Genomic DNA, 15,663 nt, shown 5'->3' on the forward strand with positions numbered 1-15,663 from the left:
CAAATATGTATGTAAAATATTAAAGAAATTGAAGCCATGAATTTGAAATATGGCAAGGAGGGTACATGTAAGGCATTAGAGGGAGTAGAGAAATAGGAAAAAGTATTATATTATAATCTCAAAAACAAAATAAAGATTTTACATATACAACTCAAGAACACATTTAAAAATCACCAACATGCTAGGAAAAATACATTATCATACAACATATATAACATATCGTAAAATTAGATCTTTTTTTTCTGGGGACAGAGAAACTGAAGAAATGAGATTGAAAGTAAAAACAAATGTACAAAAAGCCACTACCAAACACAAGGTGAGACAATCACTTATTTATTGGACAAGGCAAGGTCATTTAAAGAGAGAAAAATATATCCAACAATGGGTTTATTGGTGTTACAGGCATCAAGGCTCACAAACAACAGTATTCGATACATCATGGAAACCTGTCACATACAGCCAAGAAGATGCTGTCATGTCACTCAAAAGTATGCCACAAGTGCTTAGGAAGAACTATTATGGAGTTACTGTGCATAGTTGCCTCCAATTCACAAACTTTATTCCCTGCAACTGAGCTATTAGCCCATAGGATTTGGCTAGTTCCCTGGTTATGAAGTGTGTTCCTGCATTCTGGAGACCTTTGACGAGTATATGTCTCCTATTTTTGAGTGTCACTGAACTCATGTCAGCTATAGATTTACCTAGCACTAAATCAGTTCACTGGTTTTCAACTACCCTAGGCAGTAATGGACTATCACACAGCACTGTAAATACAATTCTACTGAACACACTTAGCACTGTTACAATGCACCCAAATCTGATTTAGTCTTATAGTACCATAGTTCAAGAAGATAGCAGAGATTCGATGATATTGATTTAAAAAAATGGGGGTATTTACCTGGTCTGAGGTATACAAGCTGTCCAAAGGTGGACACATCTACATTTACCATGTCAAATATCTGCCAAATATTTAGCATTATTTTAAGCAGGATTTTCTTGGCTGGGTAGACAAGAATAGATTTTTAATATCCATTGTAAAAACTAGAACCGGTCGGGCACTGGTGGCTCATGCCTTTAATCCCAACACTTGAAAGGCAGAGGCAGGTAGATCTCTGTAAGTTGGAGTCTAGCCTGGTCTACAAAGTGAGTTCCAGGACAGCCAGGGTTACACAGAGAAACCCTGTCTTGACAAAACCAAAGCAGGGGTAGGGGTGGGGGACTAGAATGGAAGTTAAAAGCAGTAGTATAGAATGGATGTTTGGCTAGGAGGAAAACTATTCTATTTAAGAAGATTAACTCTAGAGTCTGCCAGGTATCTGGCTTTGCCTCTTTAGATCCATTGATTTATCAACTAGCTTTTTTCTGTGATACTGTGGATGAGCATAGGGTCTTGCACATGCTAGGCAAGCATTCTACCAGATTTACAACCCCAGAATGAGCATTCATTCCACATAGGAAACCATATTTAGGAAACTGGTTGCAAATGACTGAATATTGTATTAATTCATTCATACTAAATGATCAGATTGTGCATATAACAGACTACTGGTTTCCTAGGACCTAGATGGGGCATACTAGGAAGAAATCAGAGGCGGCTACTAAAGAATACAGGGCTTCTTGGAGGGGAGTGAAATGCCCTAGATTTATCAAGTGGTTGCATAATTCTGTGAGTATATTTAAAGTTACTTAATTGTACCCTTTAAGATTTGTAGAACTTCTTTAAAGATAAGGTCTCACTGTGTATCTAATTCTGGTCTTGAACTTATGTGACAACATTCCTGCCTTGGCCTCCTGAGTGTTAGTATTATAGGCGGGAGCCACATCTGGCAACTATACACCCTTTAAAGAATGAAAGTATAAAACACGCAGATTCTCAGTAGCATTATTATGAAAAAACATTGAGAAGGGAAACAGTCTCCAAAGAAAACAAGAGGCTCTTCAATCAAGTAATAGTCGAGGAGTATGGCAGAAAAGCCTGATGTACAGCATGCTTCGTGCATGCCTTTTTGATCTATCACATTAGTCCTTGGATTCGAGTTTTTGGGGGGTTGGGGTTAAGATAGGGTTTCATTAAGATAGCCCAGATTTGCCCTAAACTTGTGATCCTGTTTCAGCCTTGTAAGTGCTAGGATTACAAGCACATGCCACCACACCTGACTTGACTTCCCACTTCTAGCCTATTTCTAAATTATTGTAGGTAATCAGCAGATTTCTGAGTTTCTTCTCATTAGAGAACAGAGTCAGTGCTCCACAGACTTAGCTAGCAAACCAGAGCTCAAGAATCACAATTCAATGTCACGGGCCTGGGATGTAGTTCAGCTGGTACAGTGCTTGCCTAGCGTGCATGAGACCCTGGGTTCAGTTTCCAGGACCCCAAAAACCAGGTGTAGTGGCACCTATAATCTTAGCACTGAAGCAGTGAAGGCATAAGGATCATCCTCAGCTACATAGTTAAGTTTGAGGCTAGCTCAGGTTATACAGAATCCTGTTTACAAACAAAAACCAAAACCAACAAAGAAATGACAAAATAATCTGTCCTTTGAGGCTGTGCATGACTGGGCAGAAAGGCTAAGGTTCATTCCTAATCAAAAAATGCTACCAAGTAAAAGAACATCTCGATATGAAGACCCTGCCTGAAACAAACAAAAAAGCATCAGGCAGGTTTCCTATCAAAACCCACAGTTATTCCCTTTACACCTATGTAGTTTAACACAAGTAATGTGTTCATGCTTGTGGAAAGCAATAACCTCTACAAAGTAATGTTGAGCATCTTATTTTTCTAGCTGAAAAACCTACTCCAATTTTCTTACAGTAAAACTACTGTTTCTGAAAAACATTCAATGCTGTGTCCTTATCCTCACCTTCAGCACCACAGAGTTAAGATGGAAAACTCCAGGCCAGCGCTCAGTCAGAAGCTGCAAAACAACTTCTTAAATGACCTTAATTTTCTAAGAGAATTTAAATAGATTAACTCCAAATATTTAGAACATATTTGGCCCAGTTTCTTTGCATGTGCCTTTAGATAAAATGAGCCACTTCCTTTATTTTCACTAATTCACTAGTTTAGTATGACATAAACCAACAGACTTAGAATGAGTGAGACTTGCTAATGACGATCAGTTTTCTTCAATCAATACTATTCTACCTAGGCAAGATAATGAAGTCATAATTTGTCATTTTTGGTCTACTTTCAACTAGTCTTATATTATACAATCAGTGAAAGTTTTACAACAAAAGAACATGAGTAGTTTTACAGCAAGATGAACTTGTTAAATATATGTATGTTATGATAGAATTTCTGACATAAAAATTGCTCACTGCACACGGAATCTTAGAAATGATGAAACAAGACAGCTGATGTTAGACAGTATCAAGGAGTGGGGTCCAGAGAGAAACCATTAATAAAGTAAAAATTGGCAAGTATCTGTAAAAGCAGAGTCACTTTTTAGGGGACCCAAGACTGTAAAGTCACCATTTTGGTCTTCTTAAAGCAGTTGGTCTGATAAGAACTGAAGACCATTCGACTCTTGTGCTGCAAAATGCAGGTGTTACATGGTATTTCCAGGATTCCTAAAAACTGTAGTGCAAAAGAAAAGAAATCTAAGAAAATAAATAATCACAAAAATCCCAAAATTTTTCGGGGAAATATGTTCGAAATAGTGACTTTTACAAAACATGAGAATAGCTTCAAATGAACAAACAAAAACAAAAAAAAAAAAAAAACAAAAAAAAAAAAACCCTCTATACGAAAGTTCAAAGACTCATTTCATAGATAACTCATATACCATTTGATCGGATCAACAATGTATAAACAAGGGTCATAGATTATTTTAACTAGCTCTGAAATAGCAATATAAATACTGATGTTGGGGGGGAGTGTTTTACACCCCAAACTCCAATACTCAATTCTGTGTCTGTCCTGTTATTTAATTTGTAAAAAGCTTAACGGCGCAGTGAGTCAAACTTTCGTAACTTCAACGATGTGTTAGAGGACAATGCATCTAGGTTTGAAGAATTTGTTGCATCTGAAGGCCGGAACAGCACTCGACCACGATGGTTAAACACATAAAAAGATGGGTGATTCCTTAAGGTATCAAATGTCCTTAAAAGAAAAAAGAACACCAATTTTTAGATAAACCTTTATAAAAGCCCATCTGAAAAGTAAGCAGGCTTCTAATGAACTATAAATTTGTTGAGAATTACAGATTAGACTGCAAATGGTAATCACACTGTACTGAGTATTTTTTCCTATACAGAGAATTATGAAACTTGGAAATGGCCATAAAGTTCTCAGACTTTCTTCTTCAGTCATTCATCCTGGGATGCCTAGCAATAATAACACATACTAGATGAACTTCTATCACCTCTGTAAACCTACCAGCAGCTTATGATAACCCACCTTTCCAATGCCAGCACACACTGCACCATTTTCCTTTAGCCCTAAGCCACAGATATTTCAAGCCATAAGAGATTTCATAGATCTGTTTTTCAAGTACAGTGAAAAATTTCGTTTGGCCTTCTATATGTATTATTGGCCAAACTTAACTATTTTGCCGCCCCCTAGTTGATGACATTTGGTTTGGCTCCTTGCCCAAGATCCTTCAAAGACTCCTCCAGTGAAATTTGTATCCTCTAGCAAAGTCCATAAATATCTTGAGATATTAGTATTTTTAAAGCACTAATTTAATTTAATTAATTTAAAAAATTAAAAATTAAATGAATGTTAATTTAACCACGTTTGTGTTTGCTTTTGAATATTCTTTTCTGAAAAGAAGCAGAGAATCTTCTCTTTATGGAAAAAAAAGACCATATTTCAAAGTTAGCCCCACTTAACCACTCAAGTATACTTCCAAATGGAAATATTTGAGAGGTAGGTCAAGGATTAAGAATGTGTACTGTTCCTGCAGAGTACAGGGTTTAGTCCTCCTCAGCATCTATGCTGAGTAGGTGGTTCATAAGCACTCCTACCTTCAATCCCAGGGGAACCCAATTCCCTCTGGCCTCCACAGGCACCTGCATGCATAGAGTACACATAACTCATGTAGTCACATGTGTATAAATACAAAATAGCTTTAAAATCGATGGAAATAATGAAGTAAATGGAGGGGAGGAACTTTCTCCAGTATATAGATGCTGCCTGTGAATGTTTCAAAGAAAATATTCTAAGGGATTATTATTTCTAGATAAGGAAGGTTGGGAAAAGTCCAGAAATAGAATTAAAGAAACCAAAGTAAAAATATGGGGCAAGAAAGCAAACAAAAAACAGGAGAACTTTGCAGAACAACAGTATTATTTAATCCACACACAGAAATGGGGCTGAGGGCAGGACTCAAGTCAAGATTAAGTTTAAATAACAAAGGAAACAGAAAAATCAGTTCATTTTCAAAAGAATAAGCTGGGACAAGAGGATAAAAGCATAAGAAAGGGAGCAGGGGAAAGAAGGAAAGAAGGGAGTATATGGGAAGGAAAAGCAGGGAAGGAAGCTAGTTAAAGTTTCTGAGCTATTATCTTTCTGTACACCTATTTTCATCCACCTATCACATTCTAACCAACTAATATTTTTAGGTTACTAGTATGAACCACAATCTAATATCTAATTTTTACTGTTCTTCTTTATTTTATTTTTTTATTGTTTTGGTTTGAAGCAGGGTCTTCCCATAGAGCTTAGACTGTCTTGGAACTCACAATCCTTCTGCTTCTCACTTCTCAAGAGTTCTGGGCCTACAGGTATATGCCACCGTACCTGGCTTTCAAATTTGTTTTACCTATGACACCAAACACTAACTTAATACTTTTCCCTCATTACCCCTACAAACTATATAATCATAAGACAAAAATAAAACCAACTTTTATATAACTGAAAACAGAGTGTAAATCATGTACATAAAAAAAAATCTCTAAAATTAAATGCTTCTGAAAAGGGACTTACTTATTCTTTAATTCTGAAGTGGCATCCATGTCTTTGAACTCCCCTGCGATATGAACTATGCCATAACAGGTAACTGCAAAGGCCAGAAGTGTCTGAAGAACTATCTGTGAGTATAAAGATGCAGATTAACAAATAGCATATGAATGCTACTGGAAAACTGACAATCCGATTTCCCCCTCTGGGCGACATTTTTTAGATGAATATTCTTTAATAATTTTTACTAATTCTTTAAGAATTTCATACAGTGTATTTTGATGATATGCCTCCCATTTATTCCACCCACATCTGTCTCTGTTTCTTTGACACCAATTTTGTATCTCTTCTACATTAAATTATTGTTTAGTAACCCCAGAAGTTGACCTTAAGGAAAATTGTCCAATCTTCCACCAGAAGCTATTAACTATCCATAGTGCATCAGTTAGAAGGGACTTATGGCCCCTTCCTACTCCACGCTTGACTGTTGGTTGGCTTGATGCTGTGCAGATGACCACAGCTGGTATGAGTCGTGAGTGTAGTGCTCCTGTCATGTCCATTATACACTGTTTCCTTCTGACCCTCCCTGACTCTCAGGTTCCTACAGTCTTTCTGCCTCATTTTTCATGATGGTCTTTGAGCCTTGTAGAAGGGGTATAATAAAGAGATCCCATTAATCATGGCTTAAATCAGTAAAATAAAAACAAAAATACAAAGAGTCAATTAAACAAAGAGTTGGTTCTTTGAAAACATTAACAAAATTGGCACACCTTCAGGCCGAGTTAACCAAAAGAAAGAGAAGGGTGGAATTAATTAAATTAAAGAGGAGAAAGGAGACATGGAGGAAATTCAATCCTTTTAACATTTACATTCCACCAAGCTGGAATAATTTTTGTTAATACTGATGATTTTTAGATGTATATAATCTACCAAAATTAAAGCAAGATAATGTGAATAATGGAAAGAGTTCCATACTATCCAATGATATAGAGGCAGTAATTAAGAAGCTCCCAACTAGAAGAAGCCCTCTGGGTGACTTCTAACAAGCATTCCTCAGTGCCACTCATCCAGGAGTCAGCTCTTACTTGAAATGATTTGCATTCAGACACAATAAAATCTCTTAAGTACAATAACACTTCTGATGTTTTAGGAAGTGATCTTAGCAACATGCCCTCAGAAGCAAAATTACCAAGTACTGAATGGTACTAAGCCACTCAGAACAAGTACCAAACTGTCTACTTCCAAGAGCAATTAAAACTCCTTTGTTATTACTGTTTAGCATCAGAGAGGGCACAAAGCATATGAGCACAATATACAGAAAAGCAATAAAAAGGTATCAGATACCCACCAACCAGCTAAACTTCCAGTCTTTCCCTCCTGTCTCATTTGAAGCAGGGTCAAGTTGGCATTAAACTCATAATCCTCCTGCATCAGCCTTCCCAGGAATAGCAATTATAGGTACATGACAAACATGGCTTCCCAGAACCTTCCTTCTCAAAATTAACCATTATACCTAATTATACAGTCACTAATCCATTCTTTGTTCTTCCAGACGGTTTTCCTTCTGTCTCTGATCAGTTTGGGAATGTCTAAAACACATTACCATTTACTTTTACTCATGACTCTCATTTAAATGCACTGGCATCCATCCTTTTGAGTCTAGCTGTCTTCCCTCAACATTGTTTGTGAGAGTCATCCCTGCAGCAGTAGTCTATTCCTTTTCATTGTGCTTAGGACCTATCATATGAAAACAACATGATTTACTGTGTTATTACTGGGAATGTGGGATGTTTCCTGCCATTTTTAAAAGGCCAACATAAATATTGCTACATGTTTCCTGGTACACAGGAATGGAAACTCTGAGTAGAGTATGTATGTGTTTGATGTATTATATAACAGCAAATTGCTTTCCAAACAGGTTGTGCAAGCAACAGTGCTGAATGTTTGAAATTAATCAACAAAGGATTATGAGCCTATTTCCTGAATTATGATCACATGAATTTTATTTTCAATAGATATGTGACTGTATGTTTGAGTATAGCTCCTGAGAAGGTGAAAAAAGGATGAGTGAACAGCCACATGTCTTTAAACAGAGACAAAACTAACCACAAGCTATCACTGTCTAAATTAAAAACTAATGAAATGTCACTTTATATTCCAACCACTAATAAACCAAAGAGACTGTCTTTATTTTCTTGTTGTTTTTAAAGACAGGGACTCAGTTCAATGTTGCTGAGGAAAATGTTGTTTTCTGAGCCTTCTTTTCTATATCCCAAGTGCTAGGATTACAAGTGTGTTCCACCATGCCCAATTTATTGGGTATAGAAGAGCAAACACAGGGAGTGGAGTATGCCAGGCAAACACTGTACTGAGTTACATCCCTATATCCCTAGCACCACAGAAGTTGTCCTTCATAGAACACACTGTTAGTAAGAAAGTGGAAATCAATGAATTGTCATCAAAATACGTCCCAGAAAGATTATGTCCATGAAAAGGTAACTTTGAAGTGGGTGTACTGGCACACACCTGTAATCTCACCATACAAGAAGGCAGCAGAATCAAGACTTTCAAGGTCAGGCTTGCTACATATGATTTCAGTGCTAACCTAGGCCACATAGACTCTGTCTCAACAAACCAAACAAAAACACTAGCTAACTACAAAACTACAAACTTCGTACTGGATAAATAATCTGGGAGCTCTTCCCTGGGGAAGACTTTCTCCCTGCTCTCAGCATTCCTTAGTTGGCTGTGTTTTGTCTAGGGCTGAGGCCCCATGGTCATCCCTGAAATCATACACATACAGAAGTAACATTACAAGAACTGAGCAGGTTGTATTTATATATTAGGAATATATATATATATGTGTGTGTGTGTATGTATATAACAATAATTAAAGAAATAGAGGCCATGAGCTTGAGTGAGAGTGAGAGGTGAGTGCATGGGAAGCACTGAGAAGGAGGAAAGGGAAAAAAATGATATAATTATATCTTAACTTCAAAAAATTTTTAAATGACACATACACATGCATAATGCTTTTTTTTAAGGATCTGGTTTTCACCTTACATTTGTAGTGTTTCATACTTCCTTATAGGTGGGAGCAACATAAGTGCCACAGCATAAGGAAGGGTCCAAATCTGAGACATCTTACACAAGTCAGATCTCTCCTACCATGTGGGTTCCAGCGACCAAATAGAAATTATCAGGCTTTTCAGCAAGTGTCTTTACCCACTGAGACATCTCACCAGCCCACAAAAGCTGTTTCAATTAGGTAAAATAAAGTACATCTACCAAGACAACACCGTATATACATTTTAAAAGTGTAAACACTGATGTCCTTTAAAATATTAATAGCAAATGTGAAGTTGCCAGGGAATGGGATCAGTTCGGGTGCTGCCATTGTTTTCATTTTGAATGATTAGTTTATATTTTCACACCTACTGTTTAATTTTGTTATGAAGAACTTACAATTTTTCTAAGTTTAAATCTAATAACAATGAATTGGTAAAACAGTCAAGTGGGGAATAGGTATTAATTCGGGTTAAAAGCCACCTTCTTTCACTTTTATCATCCAGTCCTGTCTGTAAATAATGTAGTGTCAGCATTGTTTGTTTTTAAATTTCATTTTCAAAAGGAATTGTTGGGCCAGTGAAATGACTGAGCTGGTGAGGATGCTTGCCCTCAAGCCTTATGACCTGAGATTCTCCCCCTAGAACCAGCATGATAGAAGAGGACTCCTGCTTTCTTTCAACCTTTCTGTGCTATGGCATAGAGGCAGAAACAGAAGTAGGCAGATAGATCTCTGTGAGTTTGAGACCAGAATGGTCTACATAGCAAGATCCAAGCCAGCCAAAGCTACACACTGAGAACTTACTTAAAAAAAAAAAAAGAAGCAGGTAACAGATGCTGTATCATGCTTGAAAATGATAAAAGAATAATAAAACAAAAGAAAATAAACTTTGTCATAAGCAATTGGCTGATTTTAAGTGCATACTTAATGGAATATAAATGACCAACTTACATCTATTGGTAGTGATTCATCTTCCTTTTCTGTCAGTCGCATATAAGAACGATCTATAAAGCAGAAGCATACCATTAGGAAATTATAGCCCATTTGCCTTTCTTAAAATGCAAGAAAATCAATAGACCAAAGAATTGCTACATAAAGCTACATAGAGCAATGATCCCAGATTCCTCAAAAACCTCTTCTAATGTAGTTAGCCTTACCTGTGTGAATCAGTTCATGCTTGCCAGGGCCTGTCTTATCACCTTAAGTTACTGACAGATGGGCAAATGTGAAACTGAAAGAACTAAGCATAATTTTTCATTAGTATAAAATTCTGAAATTGTTTCTTTCACTAAGTGGTCAGTGAAGTCATAACTATTTAACAATCAATAGGACTACAAACATTCCCAGTGCTGAATAACTTTGCCATTGTGTGGTGAAGCCAAAGTGAAAACTGGTATGGAAATGTTCCTCTTCAGTGTACCGGTGTTCCTGGATTTCCAGGTCCTCAATTTCTGTCCTTGCTACTGCTTAATTCTGCTGCTGCCTTGACATCAGGTGGCAGCAAGGGATTGAAGGCTGAGATCAGGATTTAGAAACTGGGAACCCCAAGTCATACATAGGATCTATGTTTCTTCTGTTTACTATAATTTACTGTACCTCATTCAAGACACTCTTAGCAACCCAGACATGTGAAAGTAAACAGAGTATTACTTAGTTGTAAAGAGCTACAGAACGGTGGCACTGGCTGAACTGCCTCTGTGGCAAACGGGAACATGAAAGGTGAGCAAGGTTTATTTAGTGCATGATCAGTGCCCTGCTATATCAAAGGTCACTATGGCAGAGATGAACATGCTCCAACGCCACAGGATGCTATCTGCTGCTACAATTTCCCATGACCCAACTAGTGTTAAAGGTAAATGGCAGACTTTTGCCAGTAGATCTTGCTGCAGTCCACAAGGCATTCTCATCACTTGAAAAATATAAAAATCCAAATCGCAATTCTACATCAAGTAGGACAACCTACCTCTAGATTAAATAGGATGATTCCCACTTTATAATGTACTCCAGGCTGAAAATGTCCAAATCGTTTTGTGTAAATGTGTTATGACTCTGTTTAAGAAGTATGTATGCAGGCAGAATATATTTGAATTTACAGTCAGGGGTAAACTCGAAACCAATCCAATATCATGGATTAACCTTCTAATGACACACTTCTAGCTAGCTTTCTTGTTTGAATGAAGTTTACTCTGGCTCTTTAACACTATCTTCAACTAGGCATTTCTTCATTGAGGAAATGAGGCTTTTGGAGTTCAAGCAAGGGACTTCCTTGCTCTGGGACTATACACTGGAACCAAAGCTTACTTCGAAAATAACCAGTACTCCAGTGTATCCTAATCTCCTCCAAGACAGTGCTTCACAAAGTAGTGTGCACATAACTCACCCAGGGATTTATTAAAACGAATATTCCGATTCAATAGTTCTAAGGTGGAGCCTGATTAGACTCTAACGAGCTCCCCGGTGATGCCCATGATGCTATTCTATTGACCACACTATGAGCAGCAAGGCTCTAAGGCACTTTTCCCGGGGTCCCACCAAATTACCACTCCCCATGAACATTTATACATATACAGGTTTACCCGTTTCGCATATCCATATTATCGTACTGGAATTATCTGTTGGCCCACTAGCTTAAGAATTCCCTTAAGGAATCACGGAGCCCCTAGTACATAAAAGCAGAAGCAACTTCAATTATTGATCTGAGAAAAAAAAATGTCTAAAAAAAAAAAAAAAACCACCATACAGCACGTTATCTTTTGCCCAAGGTCACATAGATTTAACAGTTAAGCAAAATTTTAACAACCAACCTTTTAAACCAGTTCACTGCTCTTTCCCCGTGTCACAGTGCCTCCCTGAGGCAATCGGTCACTTAACTTCGCAGTCTCTGCCTGGACAGCAGAGTGCCCTGGATGCTGCCTATTTAGCTGTCAAGGTGCCACATGCATTCAAAGTTCTCAAGTCCACACTTTGTCTGAGCTGCCTTATGCTGCATCTGACATCTCATGTCTGGAGTTCTGGGACAGACTCCTGGTCTGAATTCTTTCTCAAACATCAGCAACCTCTTTTAACCGTCCTGAAACCTAGGTGTTCCACAACCCTCCAGTTTCAAGCCTCCCGTTGAGGACCCGGCACTGCTTTATTTAATCGCCCCAATGTAAAAATGTCTCAAAACAGCTCTCCGGCACTGGGTCCAACAGTCCTTTAAGGAAGCGCCCCCACACAGCCCCTGGTGTCCCTCATGCGAGCAGTCCCCGTCCCTCAGGCACTTACGCTGCGCAGCTGAAAAGGCAGCGTGGGCTAGGGCAAAGAGCCCGACGCCTACAAGCCCCTTCCACAGCGATGGCGCCATGATTCAGAAGGAGCGGCAGCCCAACAAAAGGAGATGAAGGGCGGCTGAGGTATTCCTTTTTTCACCGGCGGGCGTCCACGCGGCGCAGGAACATGACGTCAACAAAGCCCTGGGCGCGAAGTGCCGGTAGCTTCCAGACTCAGAGAGCAGTGAGAACGCGGAAAAAGGAATGCTGGGAAGAAGGAGAAAGCGACACGGAAAAAGGTCCTGAGGCCTCCTCCACGTCTGCGCAGTGCCGCTTCCCTGAGAAGGGCGGAGCTGAGTGGGGGAGGCGTGAAAAACAGGCCAAGCGAGACCAATGGGGAAACGAGGTAGAGAGTCCACAAATAAGCGTCAGATTTAGAGAAGGGGCGGGACTTACGGAAAAGCCTGGGAGAAAAAAGAAGGTGGGGCTGGTGGCTTTGGTAAAAGGCTGTAGGTGTAGAATTCAAAAGCTTGGTACTTGGTATTTGTTATTTGGCTAGTTTAGTTGATTTTCCTTAGAACAGAGTCCTTCCCTTTCAGTAAGCCTTTCCTATGCCTCTGGCCTCAGAAAACTGGTGCTGAGGCAGGTTGCAAGGGCATTAACGTGAGGAAGTAAAGTGTAGAAGGTAATAACTTAGGGGGTGTTGGAGCCCTGAGCGCTTGGCATGCTGGGAACGCTCAAAGAATTAGTTCAACTTCTTACGTTTTTACTTTATGTTTCTATGAGTAAGATCCACAGAAAAGATAGTGTAGCACAGTGGGACAGTTTTGTCAAGAAGAAACCTAGCATGTACTAAAAGGCAGAAATACGAGAATAAGGGGATGTTTAAAACATAGTCTGATCAGCATACAAATGTAACCTTTCTCCATTTTTATCTGCATCTCCTAAATGTAGGCATTCAGAAGTGAGGTGTTTCCTTGGCCTCTGCTCTACACTGTTAACAAGTTCATTAGTCCGTTTCCACTTCAGACCAGCTTAGTTATAACAGTGATTCCAAATGAACAACTTTCCTCAAATACCATAACTCCTTGGCTCCAGATCAGCATTCCTAGCTACCCACTGATGGATATTAATTTGCATGTGAGTAGATCCTGTGGGCATGACATTTTTATGGCCAAATGTAGCTCACACCCTCAACTCTATATAAGTTACTTCAGTGCTCCTGGCTGGGTGGCACACCTTTGTAAACTGCGTATCACAAAGTAAATGTAAAGCATGAATACTGTTCTTTCCCATAAACCTCTAAAGAACTGTGTCATCTGAATCAGTTGACTCACCAGTACCTGGTCAGTACTGCTGGTCCTTACTATGCCTTTTAAATTTGAAGCCTTCCCACTTGTGTTCTTATTGTATTCTGATTTTTATATACCCTTCTAAACTGTTGTTTATGTATTGTGCTTGTTGGGTTACTGTTGTTTGCTGCCTCTCTTCCCACTCTGGAATGAGAGCTGCAGGAAAACAGCTTCCTCTCTATAGAACACTGATGGGCAAACAGCAGGCGTTGAATACAAACCTGAAGAATGAAGGATGAATAAGCGATGGCAAAGATCGCGGAGTGATTTTATCGCTGAGAAGAGCTTTACAGAGATTCCATCTAGTATTTTGAGTTGGATTTTAGAAATCCCCACAGGGATTTTTGGTATACTTGGGTTTCTTCAACTCAGAACAACTGGATCCCGTCCAGTTAAGTCATAGTCATTACTGTTCTCTGGGCCCTCTCCACACAGTGCTTATTCAACATCAATTGCAATATCTTGTATTCCTTACAAAAGGAGAACTACCAGGGAACTTCCCAGTCAGAACAAGCCAACTAATCACTATTTAGCTGACAGGAAAATGCTTGAGATGTTGCAATATAGAAAATATAGTTTTTGAAACGCATCAAACTTTTGTTTTAGCTTAGATAATGGTCATATTGAATGAAAATAAAAACTTTCCCACGTGACCTAATAACAACCGATCTCAAGCAGAAAGTAATTAATAAAGATTGGAGGGTTTTGAGAGCGGGGGAGGAAGAGGTGCGGGGGAGGAGAGGAGAGGAGAAAGAAACTGACTCTCACTCTAACTATTCATCCCTGAAAACAAACAAACAAACGAACAAAAACCACTCTCCACATGTGCCATGAATTAATGATACAGAGGTGGGAATAATGATACCTAAGGTATTTATAGAGAAATAGTTCCCAGGTTGACCTGTTGACTAGAGAAAGTGTCCCAGCAAGAACCTCTGTTTCATGCCAGCCACGTTCTTAAATTATCCTTGTATGTCCCTTGTACATGTTTCCCCTCTCTCTGGCATACTCTGACCAAGTTTGAAACTTTACTTTTCCTATAAATATGTTCCTATTACAGATATCTGCAAGAAGAATATGTAGCATGCACTAAAAGGGCTTATGAGATGGATTAGCAGGTAAGAATGTCTGCTGCCAAACCTAATGACCTCAGTTCAACCCACAGAACCACTTGGTGGTAGGGGAGAGAATGACTTCCTGATAGTTGAGGATCAGTGCACATGCACGCACAGACAGACAGACCGACAGACACACACATGCCGAATTAAATAATCAAAAACCTTTCTTTGAGGTATTTATATTAAGAACTATATCTCTGGGAAACAAATTCTACAACTCTATTGGTTGCTAGCCTGGTGGCCTACCTGTCTGTCCTACCTCCTGCTCCTTTTATGGACTTACCAGCAAACGGGGAATTGCATAGGTCTTTCTCAGGCAAGGAAGCAGATCAGTAAAAGAGCAGAAATTGAATCATTCAGACAGGCAGATCTTCCCTAGATCCAGTATAGGCTTTACACAACACATCCATCATGCAAAAAGTGCTTGTCCAGGTTCCCTGAAGACACATAAATAATCTGCCAGAGAAGCATTCACACATATTTTTAAAAGAACAAATGAGGACAAAGCAGAATCCCTTGGACACATGTTCAGTTAGGCAGATGTGTAGCTCTTATCGGAGCCTAGGTCACTTTTTTTTTAGATTTATTTATTTATTATGTATTAAGTACACTGTTGTTGTCTTCAGACACACCAGAAGAGGGCATCGGTCTCATTACAGATGGTTGTGAGCCACCATGTGGTTGCTGGGAATTGAACTCAGGACCTCTGGAAGAGCAGTCAATGCTCTTAACTGCTGAGCCACCTCTCCAGCCCGAGCCTAGGCCTCTTTAAGCACAGCTTCTGTAGGCCCTAGGTGGCTTCCTAGCTCCCAGAACTGGAGTCCAGTTCTCTGGCTTGAAGTTCTCCATAGGAAACTAACATTTTCAGAAACGACACTGCATCTATTCATTTTCTTCTCATAGCCATAGTGTGTACTCAGAAGAAATGCAAAGGAGACACACCAAAACACGGATCTCAAAAAAAAAAAAAAAA

The 15,663-nt window shown here is 39.0% G+C and overlaps 1 protein-coding gene across 1 annotated transcript; it reads right to left on the bottom strand.

Annotated features, from left to right (window-relative positions):
• Window positions 1-317: 317 nt before the first annotated feature.
• Window positions 318-12,388, bottom strand: MMGT1 (membrane magnesium transporter 1). The gene is made up of 4 exons (XM_080910992.1): window positions 12,237-12,388; window positions 9,921-9,973; window positions 5,930-6,033; window positions 318-4,102 (listed from the first exon to the last, which is right to left on the bottom strand). The coding sequence occupies exons 1-4, from the start codon at window positions 12,313-12,315 to the stop codon at window positions 3,943-3,945; spliced, it is 396 nt and encodes a 131-aa protein (XP_080767118.1). The 5' UTR covers window positions 12,316-12,388; the 3' UTR covers window positions 318-3,942.
• Window positions 12,389-15,663: the final 3,275 nt, after the last annotated feature.

This window comes from Micromys minutus (assembly GCF_963924665.1).
Source record: "Micromys minutus genome assembly, chromosome: X".
Classification (NCBI taxonomy): Eukaryota; Metazoa; Chordata; class Mammalia; order Rodentia; family Muridae; genus Micromys; species Micromys minutus.

What these genes read in the sequence shown, in the direction of transcription:
- MMGT1 (XM_080910992.1), bottom strand. Translation starts at nt 12,315, where the DNA reads ATGGCGCCATCGCTGTGGAAGGGGCTTGTAGGCGTCGGGCTCTTTGCC. An exon ending in ATGAATCACTACCAATAGAT is followed by an intron (nt 6,034 to 9,920) that starts GTAAGTTGGTCA and finishes TTATACTCACAG; the next exon opens with ATAGTTCTTCAGACACTTCT. An exon ending in ACTTCAGAATTAAAGAATAA is followed by an intron (nt 4,103 to 5,929) that starts GTAAGTCCCTTT and finishes TTTTCTTTTAAG; the next exon opens with GACATTTGATACCTTAAGGA.